Source organism: Giraffa tippelskirchi, chromosome 14 (genome assembly GCF_054371585.1).
Source record: "Giraffa tippelskirchi isolate mGirTip1 chromosome 14, T2T-mGirTip1v1.2.pri, whole genome shotgun sequence".
NCBI lineage: Eukaryota > Metazoa > Chordata > Mammalia > Artiodactyla > Giraffidae > Giraffa > Giraffa tippelskirchi.
Genome location: NC_137288.1, coordinates 34,147,158 through 34,163,466, shown reverse-complemented (window position 1 = coordinate 34,163,466; position 16,309 = coordinate 34,147,158). Strand labels below are relative to the sequence as shown.

General features: G+C 48.2%; 1 protein-coding gene across 2 annotated transcripts in view; it reads left to right on the top strand.

Annotated features, from left to right (window-relative positions):
- The first annotated feature begins 11,285 nt into the window (after positions 1-11,285).
- The window catches only part of MOCOS (molybdenum cofactor sulfurase), a 58,974-nt gene continuing 53,950 nt past the window's right edge, over positions 11,286-16,309 (top strand). The window contains exon 1 of one of the 2 annotated variants that reach the window (XM_081562398.1): positions 11,286-11,925. In XM_081562398.1, the coding sequence (XP_081418524.1) occupies positions 11,286-11,925 (640 nt within the window). Of the gene's footprint in view, positions 11,926-11,994; positions 12,165-16,309 lie in introns of those variants that run through there. The other variant, XM_081562399.1, reaches the window with a different exon arrangement.

Sequence of the window (16,309 nt, the reverse complement as noted above, 5' to 3'; positions counted from 1 at the left end):
TTCAGTGATACTTAGTCTAAATGAAAGGTTTCAGAGCAGAACTATCTTCTATTTTTAGTCCCAACAGAAATACAGTGTGAGCCACCTATGTACTTAAAATTTTTCTAGTACCCACATAAAGTAAAAAGAGGTGTAATTTATTTTGATGACCATTTGTTTTAACCCAGTATATCCCAAATAGGATCATTTTAACAGACAATATAAAAAGTTATGGAGATATTTTACCCTTTCTTGTATACGAAATCCTTGTATCCTACAAAGTGTGGTTTACATTTAGAAGCCATCTCAGTGTGGACTGACCACATTTCAAGTGTCCGCTAGCCACCTGTGGCTACTGGCTATAGCCATATTTGGACAGTGCCATTCTGGACTACAGAATCTCTATAAACTTGTCTTAGACCTTTAGCGGTGTGTGTGTGTATGCACCAAGGCAGTGAGCACCTGAGCGTCTTAACCTCAAACCAGGATGCCCTAAAGTGTGATTTCTCTGCTAATCCGGGGAAGGATCTGGATCTCCTCATTGGCACACAGTAGTTTGTTCAGATGCCTCGCGTGTGGGACTTCAGAGCAGACTCAGTGGACTTAACAGTCCTTTGGAACCTTCTCCAGCACACCCTAAGTTCTCCTGAAAGCACTCCTGGTCTTGGGGAGGCCAAGTTCATGGTTACTGTTTTACCCGTTGTAAATAGTTTTCCCAAGTTGTCCTGAAGCACCTGTGTCATTGTTCAGTAGGTGTTCCCAGGAGCTTCATACATACACATTGCTTTTACCATGATGATCTTGTCTAAAAATTCTGGCTGCGCTGGGTCTTTGCTAGTCTTTCTAGTTGTGCTCCAGCTTCTCATGGTGGTGGCTTCTGCTGGTGTGGAGCACGGACTCTGGAGCACTGGCTCAGTAGTTGTGACCCACCAGCTTAGTTGCTCTGTGGCTTGTGGGATCTTCCCAGACCAGAGATTGAACCTGTGTCCCGTGCACTGGCAGGCAGATTCTTAACTACCGGACCACCTGGGAAGTCCACGATGGTCTTAATCTGTTCTTCCTGGAGAACACCTTGAACCATACTCTGGTAGTTCATAACATCTAAAGCAAAAGGACAGTCTTGCAGCTTTGCTCTGGAGGAGCTGAGGAGTATTTCAGGGTCCCGGACCTACCCTTGCCGGTTTGCCCTGATCATTTCATTTCTCTGCCTGATTTACAGCATCAAAGTTCAGATTGATGCCAAGTGCCAGTCTAAGCAGTCTCTTCTGACGTACAGGACTTTGCTGGGTGGACGAGAGGTGGTTGGGTTGTGTTCCTGGCAGTGTTTACCTTGGACAGCAAAGAGTCAAATCCCTGCCTTCCCGGCAGCCTCGTGGGGAAGCAGCTGTGGTTAGTGATTCCAAAGACAGACTGGGATTGGAGGGAGACTGTGCCAATTCAGGGATAAAACACAAGGACAGAATCATCCTCTCCTAACTGAGAAATCCTTGCCACTACAGAAAATCCTGGTGGTCTGTGAGAAAAATGCAAGGCCTTCTCACCCACTCTGTACAAACCCTGTGTACTTCTCAAGGGAGTCTGGGTGAGGGTTGGAACCCGGAGGTAAGGAATCACAGTGGTGTTTGAACCCTGGCTTACACTGGGTGTGTCTGGGTAAGCTTTTCTCATCTCTGTAAGTGGAGATAATACTAATGGGTCAGTCTGACCTTGATTCAACTCTGAAAGAAAATGCAAAATGCTCTTTTTGGCTTATTGCAAGAATGAAGGTTTCTCTCTAAAAAGGAATCTAGGTAGGCAGGCCAGGTTGGCAGGGAGACTTCTCAACATGATCAGGGCACCCAGGCTCTTTGCCCTCATCCTCAGTGTGTGGCTCCCTCACTCTCCAGGATGGCTGCTTGGCCTCCTGCCATGATCTTTGCATCCCAGCCAGCAGAAAGGAGGGAGGCGTAAGAGGCTTGGCCCTAACTTGAAGAAAACTTGAAAGTCCACACAAGTTCTGCTTAATCTCTGTGACCTGAGTTTTATCTTGTAGTTATACCTCAAGAGAGGCTGGGAAATGAAATCTTTATTGCAGGTGGTTCTTAGCTGAGAATTGAATTGCTTTATTCTGGAACAGAGGACAAATGTTAGTCTCATTTCATAAAAAGTAACCACCTTGTAGGGTTGTTTCCAGGATTAAATGAGCCAATGCATTAAAAATGCTAGCCCAAGGTCTGGATTTAGTAAGACACCAATAACTGGTAACTGTTACAATTAAAGTTCAGATTGTGTCACCTCCATAGAGCCTTTCAGTTCAGTTCAGTCGCTCATTTGTGTCCAACTCTTGGCGACGCCATGGACTGCAGCATGCCAGGCCTCCCTGTCCATCACCAACTCCCGGAGTTTACTCAAACTCATGTCCATTGAGTCAGTGAAGCCATCCAACCATCTCATCCTCTGTTGTCCCCTTTTCCCACCTTCTATCTTTCCCAGCATCAGGGTCTTTTCAAATGAGTCAGTTCTTCGCATCAAGTGGCCAGAGTATTGGAGTTTCAGCTTCAACATCAGTCCCTCCAATGAACACCCAGGACTGATCTCCTTTAGGATGGACTGGTTGGATCTCCTTGCAGTCCAAGGGACTCTCAAGAGTCTTCTCCAAAACCACAGTTCAAAAGCATCAATTCTTTGGCACTCAGCTTTCTTTATAGTCCAACTCTCAACATCCATACATGACTGCTGGAAAGAACCTTTCCATGGAGCCTTTATTTTCCCTCATTTCAAGGATTCTTTCTCTGAATTCATAGTATTTTATTCTCATTTTCTTTTATGGCCTTTGTTGCTTCCTATCTTTATTAATGTGTATCTTAGTGTTAGTCTCTCAATTGTGCCCAGCTCTTTGCAACCCCATGGACTGTACCCACCTGGCTTCTCTCTCCATGGGATTTCCCAGGCACAAATACTGAGTGGGTTGCCATTCCCTTCTCCAGGGGATCTTCCTGACCCAGGGATCAAACCTGGGTCTCCTGCGTTGCAGCTGGATTCTTTACTATCTGAACCACAAGGGAAGCCCATATATCCTAAGCGGTATCAATTAGATACTTTCTGTGGTAAGAAAAGTTTGTCTCAAAAAAGATATAGGGAATTATTAGCTCATGTAACTGGAAACAGCCCAGTGGTAGGACAAAGCACGGGGGTAGTTTGACCAGGGCCCAGTTTCCCTTTCTCTGATTCTCAGTTCTGCCCTCTCCATGTGTCAGTCTTCTAAGGCTGCCCTTCCTCATGGCTACAGAGGGATGAAAGCAGCCCCCGAGGTGACAGATTGCCTTGCTCATCCATATCAAAAAGAATAAACCCTTCAGAGTTACCTGGTGGCCCGGTGGTTAGGACTCACAGCTTTCACTGCCAAGGGTCTGGATTCAGTCCCTGGCCGGGGAACTAAGATCCTGCAAGATGCGACAAGGCCAAAAAAAAAGAATAAACCTTTAAAGGTGAAGTCCCTAACTTTACTGTGAGTGACCCTCTGAACGAACCACAGTGGGCAGAGGAAAGCACACGGAGGGGCTGGAGCCCGCCCACCTGCTGTAGCAAGAGCACGAGATGACCTGTTCTGGGGCTGGAGGCCGAGTCAGCCCCATTAGGACCACATGGGGCTGTTTTCCAAAGCAAAGTTGGAGGGGCAGTGGGTGCTGGCTAGGTAGTCAGTGAAAGCCAAGTGTACAAGCCTATGAAAGCCTAAACATCAGGGCATCTGATTTGTTTTCCGTAGCATCTAGCACGGTTTATCTATCTAGCACCATGTACTGTCAAGTATTTGCTGAATTCAAAATAGGTTTGATAACACAGCTGACTGGTGGGGGAGCATTCTCCAGTGGAAGCCACCAGTCAGTAAAGAGAGTAATTGGCATCAAATCCTTTCCCTGCCTTGATGGCATAAAGATGGGACAAAGAGCAGGAAGAGGATGACAGCAGAGAAGGGAACAAGAAGGGAGTGGTTTGGCCTTGTTCATTCACTCCTTGAACGAACAGGGAGAAGCTAGGGCCCCAGGGAAAGAGCCTCAGGAAGATGCCTGCTGTGGGTCCACCCACCCTTTCACTCCTGTGGTCTGCCCAGTACTGGGTGGGGTGGGGTGGGGGGGTTGTTTTCAACATGAGTTTGGATATAACAGAGCCTTGTTCCCAAATGTGATTTTGAGCTGCCCTTTCAGCTTCTATTCACAGAGAAGGTCTCCTGTCACTCCAGGGGAGGGAGCTTCCTGGGGTTTTCAGATCTTTCTTTCCACTGCTCTCAAGTTATTCTGTCAGAGCTTCCACCCTACCAGGCTCTGCTGAAAAACCAGCTCCATTGCTGTCTCTTACTTTCTGCTGTGCAGGTCCTTTTCTTAAAATATACATACATATTTTTAAAATTAAGTTATATATAAATAAAAATTATATATATATTTACTTATTTATTTGGCTGCATCAGGTCTTAGTTATGGTTCGAGGGCTCCAGAGTACATGGGCTCAGTAGTTGCAGAGCTGGGGCTTAGCTGCCCCGTGGCATGTGAGATCTTAGTTCCCTGAACAGGGATTGAACCTGGGTCCCCTGCATTGGAAGGCAGATTCTTAACCACTGGACCAGCAGACCCTCTTCTGATTTCTCTGGTACCAGGATATCTAGATCATTGTTCTCATTGTTGAGGAGGTATGCATTTCACTTCTAGCAGGAAACACTAATTTCATCATCCAAACCAAATTCAGCCTCCTCTGAAACATCCACCCTCATTTTACCTGGCAGGAAATATGATTCATTGTAATTCGTAGCCTCCAACTATCTCCACGATCAAGAAGCCTGGGGGGGTTTAGCTAACAGAAAAACCTCTACCCTTCCTCACCATTTAAGACCAGGCCATTATAATGGAGCTTCCATCCTCACCCAGACAATGGAAATGATCGCTTAGGTCACTGCATAAACGACCTCAACAAGCAAGTTCAATAGTCTGACTAGTCCTCATCCTAACTGGCTTTTCAGGCTTAGTTACCACCGATGTTCTCTGCTCTGGCTCTCCTCCCATCTTTGACTGTACCTTCTCACTCGTCAGTGGCATGGAGGCAGATGACTCCTAAATGTCACTGTCCCTGGGACTTTGACTCTTCCCTTGAACACTCCAGAGCTCCTGGGATGACCTGTCCACGGGCCCCTCCCATGAGTTGTGTCTCCAACTGACACGGTCCTTCCCGAGGCTGGGGCCCAAATTTTCACTTAGACGTCCTGAACTGAGCCCCATCTTGGCTCCAATATACCTGGGCCCCTCCTCCCTGCATTCCCCCAGTCTCCTGAGCCAGTCCCCGCTCAGTCCCCATTTGTCACCGAACTCCATCACTTCTGTGCCGTCTGGGCCTCAGGTCAGGCCCTCATTGCTCCTCTTGGGCCTCCTGCCCTGCCTCTGGTGGGCAGCATTGCCTGCAGCCTTCCTGGGTAGGAAAAGCCTACCAGGCTTTTCCTCCGTACTGCCAGGGGTCTCAGACACACGTCTTCCCATCCCTCCTGTACCCCAGACAGGCTCCTCAGCACTGGAGGGTCTGACATCTCTCTTGCCTTCCTCTCCATCCCCTCCCCTCATCTCCACACTGGAGCCTCTGCTCCAGCCTCAACCAAGGTCCTGCTTTGGGAATATTCTGAGCCTTCTGTGCCTCTAGTCCACTGAACACAGAATGCTCCCTGCCTCCCCCTTCTCCAGGACCCTCTGGAGTCCCAGGTGAGGGAGGCTCAACCTTCTGAAGGAAGGCCCCTTCTCCGGCACTCTGCAGCATGGAGGGGTGATCTGGTTGCAGACCCATCTTCTTCACTGTCCTGGGGGCCTCTCAGCCCAGAGGCCGCCTTGTGGACTGTTGTCTTCCCAGTGCTCACCAGGTTCCCAGCAGGCAGCAGCTCCCCAGTGGACACTGAACGACTGTCCCTGCCAGAGCCTATTTTCGTCTGCAGTAATTCAGCCTTGGACAAGTTGCAAGAGGCTGTGGCTGGTTTCCTTGCCCCCCATCCCACCACCCCACTATCCGGCCCAGTCACAGTCATTAGACAGTTTGGCTCCTCTCTCCATGGGATTCTCCAGGCAAGAATACTGGAGTGGGTTGCCATGCCCTCCTCCAGGGGGATCTTTCCGCCCTGGGAGTGAATCCAGATCTCCTGCCTTGCAGGCAGATTCTTTACTATCTGAACCATCACACATATTTTTCATGGTTCTTGGTGAGAAGGGCCATCCAGGGGAACCGAAGAGTTGTTTCACTACAAAGTTCTAAACTTTGGGTCCTGAGGCTGGCTGCCGGGACCTCAGCATGGACCAGACCAGGCTCTTCTGAGGTCCCAGGGCCAGTAGCTAGCCCAGGGAGGACGAAGCAGTGGCAGGCCTGTAGCACAGGAATTTATTGAACGACGAACATGTGTAAGACATTCACCGGTGGGGACTGGAGGTTCTACTTCAGGTGGGGTAGGAGTGAGCAATCTGATTTCTGACAGTCTCATCCTGGCAGGAGAGGCCCAGGGAATCTTGGTGAAATGCGCGTGAAGGTAAGGAGACTGAGGCTCCCGACATCCCCCTCCACCCCACCCTCCCTTCTTCACTGCGGCCCAGGTCTCAGGCTTTTTCCTTTGGGGTGCCTTCCCTGGATTCCTGGTTGGAAGCAGCTCCTTTCTCTCCTCCCTCCTGCCATTCTAACCTGCATTCTGAAGCCAAGCAACAGGGCACTCAGCCCTCGCTGTCTGAGTCATGTCCCTGCGTGGCTGTAGGCACAATATCTCACATCCTCCGGAGCACACAGGGCCCTGGGCAGAACCCGGACCTTAGAGATATTTCATGAGTAAAGGGTAGCTCAGTGGTTTTCAATGATCTTAACGGTTCTACACTGTACATCGGAGGACCCAGTCGACAGAGTGAAAAGGCAACCTACAGAACAGGAGATAGTATCACAAATGATGTATCTGATGAAGGGTTAACATCCACACTATATAAAGAACTCCTATGATGCAATAAAAAAAAATATTCAAAAAAGAAGGGGGGCAAAGGATTTGAACAGACAAGTCTCCAAAGATGATATATGAATGGCCAATAAGCACCTGAAAAGATACTCAACACCACCAATCAGTAGGGAAATGGGAATCAACACCATAGTGAGAAGCCACCTCACAGCCAGTAGGATGGCTTTACTATAACAACAACAAAAATCTAACCAAACCAAATAAAACCAGAAAGTAAGGACTGGTGAGAACGTGGAGAAATTGGAACCCTTTTGCACTATTGGTCAGAACGTAAAATGCTGCAGCTGCTATGGAAAACAGTGTGATAATTCCTTAAAAAGTAAAAATAGCACTACCATATGATCCAGCAATCTCACTTCTGGTTATATATTTGAAAGAACTGGAAGTAGGATCTCAAAGAGATACTCATACACCCATGTTTATAGTATTGTTTATAATAGTCAAGCAGTGGAAGTATTCCAGTTGTCCATCAGTTTGGATGGGTCAAAAATATGGTACATACCTAGGTGTGTGTTAGTTGCTCAGTCGTGTCCGACTCTCTGTGTTCCCACAGTCTGAAGCCCACCAGGCTCCCCTGTCCATGGGATTCTCCAGGAAAGAATACTGGAGTGAGTTGCTATGCCCTCCTCCAGGGGGTTCTTCTCGACCCAAGGGTCAAACCTGGGTCTCCCACATTGCAGGTATATACCTAAACATATATATGTATACACACACACACACACACACACACACATACACATATATACACACACATGTATATATACACACATATGTGTACACACACACATATATATTGCAGGTATATACCTATAGTGGAACCTAAACATATATATATATATACACATGTATATATATTGGAGAAGGCAATGGCACCCCACTCCAGTACTCTTGCTTGGAAAATCCCATGGATGGAGGAGCCTGGTAGGCTGCAGTCCATGGGATCGCTAAGAGTCAGACACGACTGAGCAACTTCACTTTCACTTTTCACTTTCCTGCATTGGAGAAGGAAATGGCAACCCACTCCAGTGTTCTTGCCTGGAGAATCCCAGGGACGGGGGAGCCTGGTGGGCTGCCATCTATGGGGTCGCACAGAGTCGAACACGACTGAAGCAACTTAGCAGCAGTAGCAGCATATACCTATATGTGTATATACACATACATACACATATATATACACATACATATACACACACACACACACACACACACATATATATAGCAGGTATATACCTATAGCGGAACCTAAACCTATATATATATATACACACACACACATATATATATACATATATACCTATATACACATACACACACACACACACATATATAGGCATAATACCTATATATTATTCAGCCTTAAAAAAAGTGAAGTCACTCAGTCGTGTCCAACTCTTTGTGACCCCACAGACTGTAGCCTGCCAGGCTCCTCTGTCCATGGGATTTTCCAGGCAAGAGTCCTGGAATGGGTTGCCATTTCCTTCTCCAGGGGATCTTCCCGATCCAGGGATTGAACCGGGGTCTACCTGCATTATAGGCAGGCACTTTACCATCTGAGCCACCAGGGAAGATCCTTAAAAAAGGAAATTCTAAACACATTCTACCACATGGACATTATGCTAAGTGAAATAAGCTAGTCACAAAAAGACAAATACTGTTTGATTCCACTCATATGAGGTACTTGCTGAGTCGCGTCAGTCGTGTCCGACTCTGTGTGACCCCATAGACGGCAGCCCACCAGACTCCGCTGTCCCTGGGATTCTCCAGGCAAGAACACCGGAGTGGGTTGCCATTTCCTTCTCCAATGCATGAAAGTGAAAAGTGAAAGTGAAGTCGCTCAGTTGTGTCCGACTCTTAGCGACCCCATGGACTGCAGCCTACCAGGCTCCTCCGTCCATGGGATTTTCCAGGCAAGAGTACTGGAGTAGGGTGCCATTGCCTTCTCCGATATGAGGTACTTAGAGTAGCCAAATTTTTATGTAGAGAAAGTAGAATGGTGGGAGGCTGGGGGAGGGGGAAGTGGAGTTCTTATTTAATGGGTACAGGGTACAGAACTTGTTTTGCAAGATGAAAGGAACTCTGGAGGTTGTTTGCACAGCAGGTAGATGAACTTGATACCACTGAACTGTGCACTTAAAAATGGCTAAGAAGGGACTTCCCTGGCAGTCCAGTGGTTAAGACTCCAAGCTTCCAAAGCGGGGCCGTGGATTAGATCCCAGGTCAGGGAACTAAGATCCCATATGCCTTGTGACCAAAAACAAAGAAAAAAGGAACTCTGGCTTCTGAAGAAAAAAAAAATTCCTAAGAGGGTAAGTTTCATGTTATGTATATTTAACACAATTAAAAAAATTTTTTTTAAAGGAGTTCTGACTTGGCCCATTCAGATTGTTTCCTAGCAAGTTTGTCCTAACGTAGCACCCTTGTGGATTTCTGACTTGTTATGCGGCCACAGAACACCTTGAGGAGCAGTGCTCTGTCCGTTCCCAGGGAAATGACCTGGGCTCTCACTCCTCAGGGTGCAGTTCAAGGACTCTAACGTCAGCATCACCCAGGCTAGTTAGAAACCTAGCACCTGTCCCACTCCTGCCAAATTTAATTAGAATCTGCATTTTAACAGATTTCCAGATAATTCTTGCAGGTTAATTCCTGAAAAACTTGTCCTCAAGGAGAAGAAGGACATTAAAAAGAGGGGTGAGGGGAACACCACCCCCCACCATTCCCCCAACTTAGAGGTAGGGAAACCAAGGCAGAGATGCCCAAGGTTCCTGCTCCAAGCGTGGCACAGGAAGGTGGCTTGGGTGATGATACTAAGGAGCAAACTGGGGCACCCATCCATCGATGCATTCATTCCTTCCAGAGTAAGATCCTAGGGATTCTGCTGTGAGTGAGATGAGCCAGAGCGGTCTTCAGGCAGAGTCCACCCAGGCAAGGGCGAGTCTGGGCACCGGCTCTAGTGCTACAGCCTGTGTCCCCAGTGCCTTCGGTCTGGGCCACAACAACAACCACTTCGACCCTCCTCCCCGCCAAGGTCTTTCTCAGATCTGGTGCTGGGGGCTTGGTCAGGAGGGCTGGCTCTCACAGTGGGCTACTGGGCAGCAGGATCCTCGGGGAGTACTTTTTATACAAGCAGAGGCTGGTCCAGGGCGTCTGCTCCACTCATTGTCACGCATCCCAAGGTGACCGCAGGCCTGGCAGTAGCACAGGCGATGAACTTGTCTCTTGGGCTCCCTTCCCACCACAGCTTGCTTGAGGGCTGGGACAGGAAGGAAGGGGGCAGAGCACAATCATTAAAAGAATGATGAAACTATTGAGAGGAACAGGATGTAACAAAAACTGGTTAGAACCTCCTAGGCCCAAGATGGCCGTCAATTCGACCTCCAGTAGCCCTTGAGCCTCATACACTCACTCTAATACATTAGCCTCTGCTAAAGGGCACACCCACCAGTGCCATGGCAGTTCCATAAAAGGCCAAAAAGTGGATGCTACCCCAGTTCCTGAAAATCCCTGCCCCTTCTCCAAGACAGAATATTCCTCCCACTCATTAGCCTATGAAATAACCCAGCCCATAAAAACTAAGCACCCCACACTTCCAGGCACCTCTCCCACCTTCTGAGACAGCCCACACTCTGTCTACGGAGTGTGCCTCTAACTAAACCTTTCATTTTCCTGTGGCTTGCTCTTGAATTCTTATCTGCCTCTAACTAAACCTTTCATTTTCCTGTGGCTTGCTCTTGAATTCTTATCTGCATAACGTGCCCCGAGGGATAGATATGACCATGACGATCCTCTCACTGCCCCATCTCCCCTAAAACAGAGCCAGTAGTCCATTCCTGGGGCCCCACCGTGGATCTCCAAGGACCCGAACCTCAGCTCCCTCCAGATTTTCTGGCTTCCCACAGGGGGTTCAGCACAGCCCCCGCTTGGTTCTACACCCGCGCTTGGTTCTACACCCGCGGCGCCTTCCCTTCCCTGGGCCTCCAAGACTTTCCACTCCACCCTGGGAAGTGCCCGCACCTGCCCACCCGCTTCCTCACTCCCGGTCGCGCACGTGGGTGTGACCCGGCCCTCCACGCTCGAGGCAGTGGTCCCCTCGGATACAGGGCCCCGGATGGAGCAGAGGAGGAGCTTTTGCTTGGGTCGCACTCGAACTACCCGATTCCGAAGGTGCGCACCTGTCTGCTGCTGCTGCTGCTAAGTCGCTTCAGTCGTGTCCGACTCTGTGCGACCCCACAGACGGCAGCCCACCAGGCTTCACCGTCCGTGAGATTCTCCAGGCAAGAACACTGGAGTGGGTTGCCATTTCCTTCTCCAATGCATGAAAGGGAAAAGTGAAAGTGAAGTCGCTCAGTCGTGTCCGACTCTTCGCGACCCTTTGGACTGCAGCCTACCAGGCTCCTCCGTCCATGGGATTTTCCAGGCAAGAGTACTGGAGTGGGTTGCCATTGCTTTATTAACCAAACTCTTGGATCCTCAGTGTTTCTGCTCTTTCACCTTTTGCTCAGCCGCATTCTCCGAGACGCCGAGCGCACGCCCCACTGGCGAGCAGCAACCCCGGACAACGCCCTGGCAAACGCCCCGCCCCGCACCCTGGAGTTCCTCCGGGGAGAGTGAGGGTTCCAGGCGCTGCGCTGGGGTCGGGCCAGGGAGAGTCGGGCGGGCCGGGGAGATCGCCAGGTTCCAGGATTCCCAGAAGCAAAAGCAGTTCATTGCATCTTCCAACCGCCTGTCTGTGGAACCGCAGATACATGAGAACTTTGCGTTCCCAGGGTCTGGGGGCATCTCCATGGACTGCGATGCAAAGCAGACAACCACGGGCATTGCCTCCCCCGGCCCCCAGGTGGGAAAAGGGAAGAAAGGATTGAAACGCCGTGAGTCAGCGCACACGGGAACTGCCGGGCCGGCCCGGAGAGGCGCCGCCCCTCGGCGGGGACGCGGTGCCACTGGCGCGCCGGGAGGTGAGGCCGGGGCGCGGCGGGGCGGAGTCCGCGCGGGCTGGCCCGGGCGCTTCCCGGACGCTGCCAGCCAGAACCGTGCGGCGGGCAGGCCTGGGTCATGGCCGGCGGGGCCGCGCACCCGGGGGCCGAGCTGCTGGCCTTTGCGCGGTTCCTGGACTCGAGCCTGCAGCCTCTCGTCTACGGGTACGGCCGGGGCAGCCTGCACGAGCTCCGGGAGCGCGAGTTCGGCCGCCTGGCAGGTGAGACCGGCGGGAGGAACCTGTGCGGGGCTGGTGGGAGACACGCGGTTTCTAGAACCAGCGTGGGGGGCGGGAGCGGCGTTACCTCACTGGCGTCGCATCTCGAATCGAAAGACCTGGAGGGATGTGTCCATGCGCCCTCTTCGTGGACGTGGCTCGCTGAGGTCCCACCTGCAACCCCAAGGCTTGCTGCTCCATAGACTTCCAGTCCTGTGGGACCGTTGCCACCTGTCTCTGCCCTCAGGGGACAAGACTGAGGATTCTTTTGGCCTTTGCTTGCCCAAGAGACTCCCGGCTCTAAAAGTCCCAACTGGAGCCAGGATTGCAAAATGCAGGAATTTCCGGCAGCTGTGACTGTTCGTCTGCTCGTCCGGGGCGGGGAGCGGTGTTTGCGCGGCCAGCGCGCGGGGTGGGGACCGCGACTCTGCGGGCACTCGGAGCGGGGACTGATGGGCTGCGCTCCAGACTCCGCTGGGTTGTCTCGCAGCAATTTTTCTTTTCGAAGTCTCATTTTTTTTCTCACTCGTGTAGGCAAAACAATGCCTCGGAAGTGCAGCTCGGTGGGGGACCTGAAGAATTAGCAAACCGTGCAATTTGAACTTTTAAGTACAAGACGAGCTTGTATATTGGACGTGAGGATCGGGATCACATCGTGCCTTGGAGTTCCGCAAGGTGGAACAGGGAGTTTATATTGGAAGTCAAGCTCCATGTGGCTCGCGGTCCTCCCAGCCCATTGCTGCAGGGCGGGAGGGGACCACACGCACTGGGTCGGGACTCATCCTTTTGCTGGGGACCTTGTATGAGGGGCTTCGCCGAGCCTTAGAACGGCGTGCTGATTGAACTGGAAGGGATGAGGGGTAAGGGGCAGGTCGTGGCGCCGGGCACCGGGATTTGAGGTACACTTGTTCTGGGCTGCCCTGGTGGCTCATACGGTAAAGAATCTGCGTGCAATGTAGGAGACAGGAGTTTGATCCCTGGGTCGGGAAGATTCCCTGGAGAAGGGAATGGCTACCCGTTCTAGCATTCTTGCCTGGAGAATTCCATGAACAGAGGAGCCTGGTGGGCTACATACAGTCCATGGGGTTGCAAAGAGCAGGACAGGACTGAGCATCTAACATTTTCACTTTCCTTCGCTTTATTCTGTCTTGGTGAACAGTGTCACTTTTCAGCTCGCGACAGAACAGCAACCAGGATGTATGTTTCATTAATCAGCTCTTTGTGTCATTTTCTCATGTTTCGGAAAGTGATTTTTTTTTTTTTTTCGTCCTTTGGGAGCTTTAAGGGCTGTGGTCCGGTCTGTACTTACCTGGAGAGGCTCAAGGAGGAGACAGGGGCCCTCTGGCCGGCTCTCTTCTCTCCCTGATCTTCCCAGTCCCGCATTCACCTGCTGGAGACAGTTGCCCTTTACCCTCCCTGTCTCCCTCTCCTTCTCTGAATTTTTTTGGTTATGGAAACTTCCTACCCAGAGAAATAGAGACAGCTAGAGAATAAACACCCCACAGGTGCAGAGGAAGTGAGAAAGGTGTCCCATTCTTTTGAAGCAAATCCCAGAGGCTGTTATTGTTCAGTAGGTAATTATTTCAGCATCCCTCCTCCTTAATCCCCTGATACCCTCCAGCTGTGATCTCTTACACCCATCATTAGCTGACCCCTCCTCTCAGCATCACCTGGGAAAGTAGGAAGTAGGTGTCTCTTCGTACACTGTAGCTGTGATAGGATCCCAGGCTGGCCTTAAGTGCCCCTTTAACGTCTACTCTATTTGTGGTAGTGTTTTGTGATTATCTGTCTATCTATCATCTATCTATTTGGTACAATTCCCTAACATTTCCTCTACATTATGATTGTGGTAGACATTTGTGGACTAAACTCACCCTTCCCATCACGGGGAGTCTTGGAAAATACCCCCGCTTTTTTCACATGGAAACAAATGAACCAGCAAGAGGGCAGGGAAAAATAAGCAAACCAAAATAACTTAAGATTCCCCCTCTTCTTCCTTCCCCTGACCCCTATCCACACCCCCTCAAAGTTTTCCTGCAGGTTTGAGAATTTGTCTGGTTAAGTGGTTTGCTCTGGATAATTAAACATTTATCCTTTAAGCGCTGAAATATTTCCCAACCCATTGGATGGAAACATCCTTGTTTTTGTGAAGGGAGCTTGTTGATTCCACAGATGTGGTTCAAATGGTTCTTAAAGCCTCTGGGTGCTGATTGATAGCCACTCACTTTACGTGGAACCGAGAACTGAAGTTACATGAGCCAGAACAGACCCTGGGATTTCCTTTCTTGAAGACCTAATGCCAACTAGTTTAGGGGTCTTTTGCCTGTTTCTTCTAATAATAACGGCAGTGCACTGTAGCTCTCCCTAATGATGGGTGGACAACAGCCTTTCTTTTGGTGTGGTGTCTTTCTATTTCTGAATCTTCAGTAAATGAGAACGTTATTTGAAAACTAATGTTTTGGACTAGGTAATACATTTAACATGGTATCAAATTCAAAAGGTGCCAAAAGAGGTTGAAGAATGACCAGGGAGCCCCCCCTCTCACTGCAGCTGCAGCCACCCCACAGTCAATTGCTGCCATTTATGTTCTGTGTGCCTTTCCAGTGCTTGTCTATGTTTATATGTATGTGTACATTTTTTTACATGGTTGAGCCATAACATTTCTTACCACCTGACATAGTTTACATTTGTTCATGTCTTTCTCTGTCACTAGCATACCAGCTTCTATTTTGTCTGTTATGTTCCCGGCACTTAGAATAGTACTTGAAACAGTAAGTGCCCCCAAAATATTTCTTGAATATGAAAACACCCAATAAACTAGGAATAAAAGGAAATTTAATCAACCTGATAAAGACCATCTACAAAAAAACCTATGGCTAATCTCATACTTAAAGGTGAAAGAATGAAAATTTTACCCTTGAGATTAGGAACAAGGCAAGGAAATCTGTTCTCACAACTTCTATTCAATATAGTCCTAGACGTTCTAGCCAGGAAAATTAGTCAAGAAAATGAAATAAGTATCATCCAGATTGGAAAGGAAGAAGTAAAACATCTCTACTTGATGAGAGTTTAATCTTGTATACAGAAAATCCTAAAAAATCCACACACAATTAGAACTAAAAAGCAAGTTCAGCAAAGTTGTAGGATAGATCAGTATACAAACATCCATTCAATTTCTATACAGTATCAATGAGCACTATGCTAGTGAAATGAAGAAAACAATTCCAAAAGTATCAAAAAGAGTAAAATACTCAGGAATAAATTTATCAAAAGAAATACAAGACTTATACACTGAAAACTACAAAACATTGAAATAGAAGACCCAAATATATGGAAAGACATCTTACATTCATGGATTGGAAAACTTAATGTTGTTAAGATGTCACTACTCCTCAAATTGACCTAAGACTCAATGCAATTCCTATCAAAATCCCAGGTATTTTTTTGACAAGTTGATCCTAAAATTCATATAGAAATGCAAATGATCCAGAATACCCAAGGCAATCTTGAAAAACAACAAAGCTGAAGGGCTTACACTTCCATAAAAGGAAAGGTAAGATTTACATAAAGTTACAATAATCAAGACAGTGTGGTATTGGCATAAAGATAGACACATAGACCAATTGTGAGTTGAGAAATAAACCCATACGTTTATGGTCAATTTATTTTCACCAGGATGCCAAGACTATTCAATAAAAGAAAAAATAATATCTTAAATGCTGCATCCACACACCAAAGACTTAAGTTGGACCCCTCTTTAACACTGTATTTAAAAATTAACTCAAAATGGATCAAAGAGCTAAATATAAGAGCTAAAAGTATGAAACTCTTAGAAGAAAACATAAGTATAAATCATCAGGACATTAGGCAATGGTTTCTTATGACACCAAAATTACAAGCAATAAAAATAGACAAATTGTACTATTTGTCATTCAAATTAAAATTAAATTTTGTTATCCATCAAAATTAAAAACTTTTTTTTTTCAATGGATACCATCAAGAAAGTGAAAGAACCATCAACCGGGAAGAAAACATGTCCACACAAAAGTTTGTCCACACATATTTATATCAGCATTATTTACAACAGGCAAAAATAGAACCAAAATATTCATCAGTAGATGAGTAGTTAAACAAAATATGTGGCATTC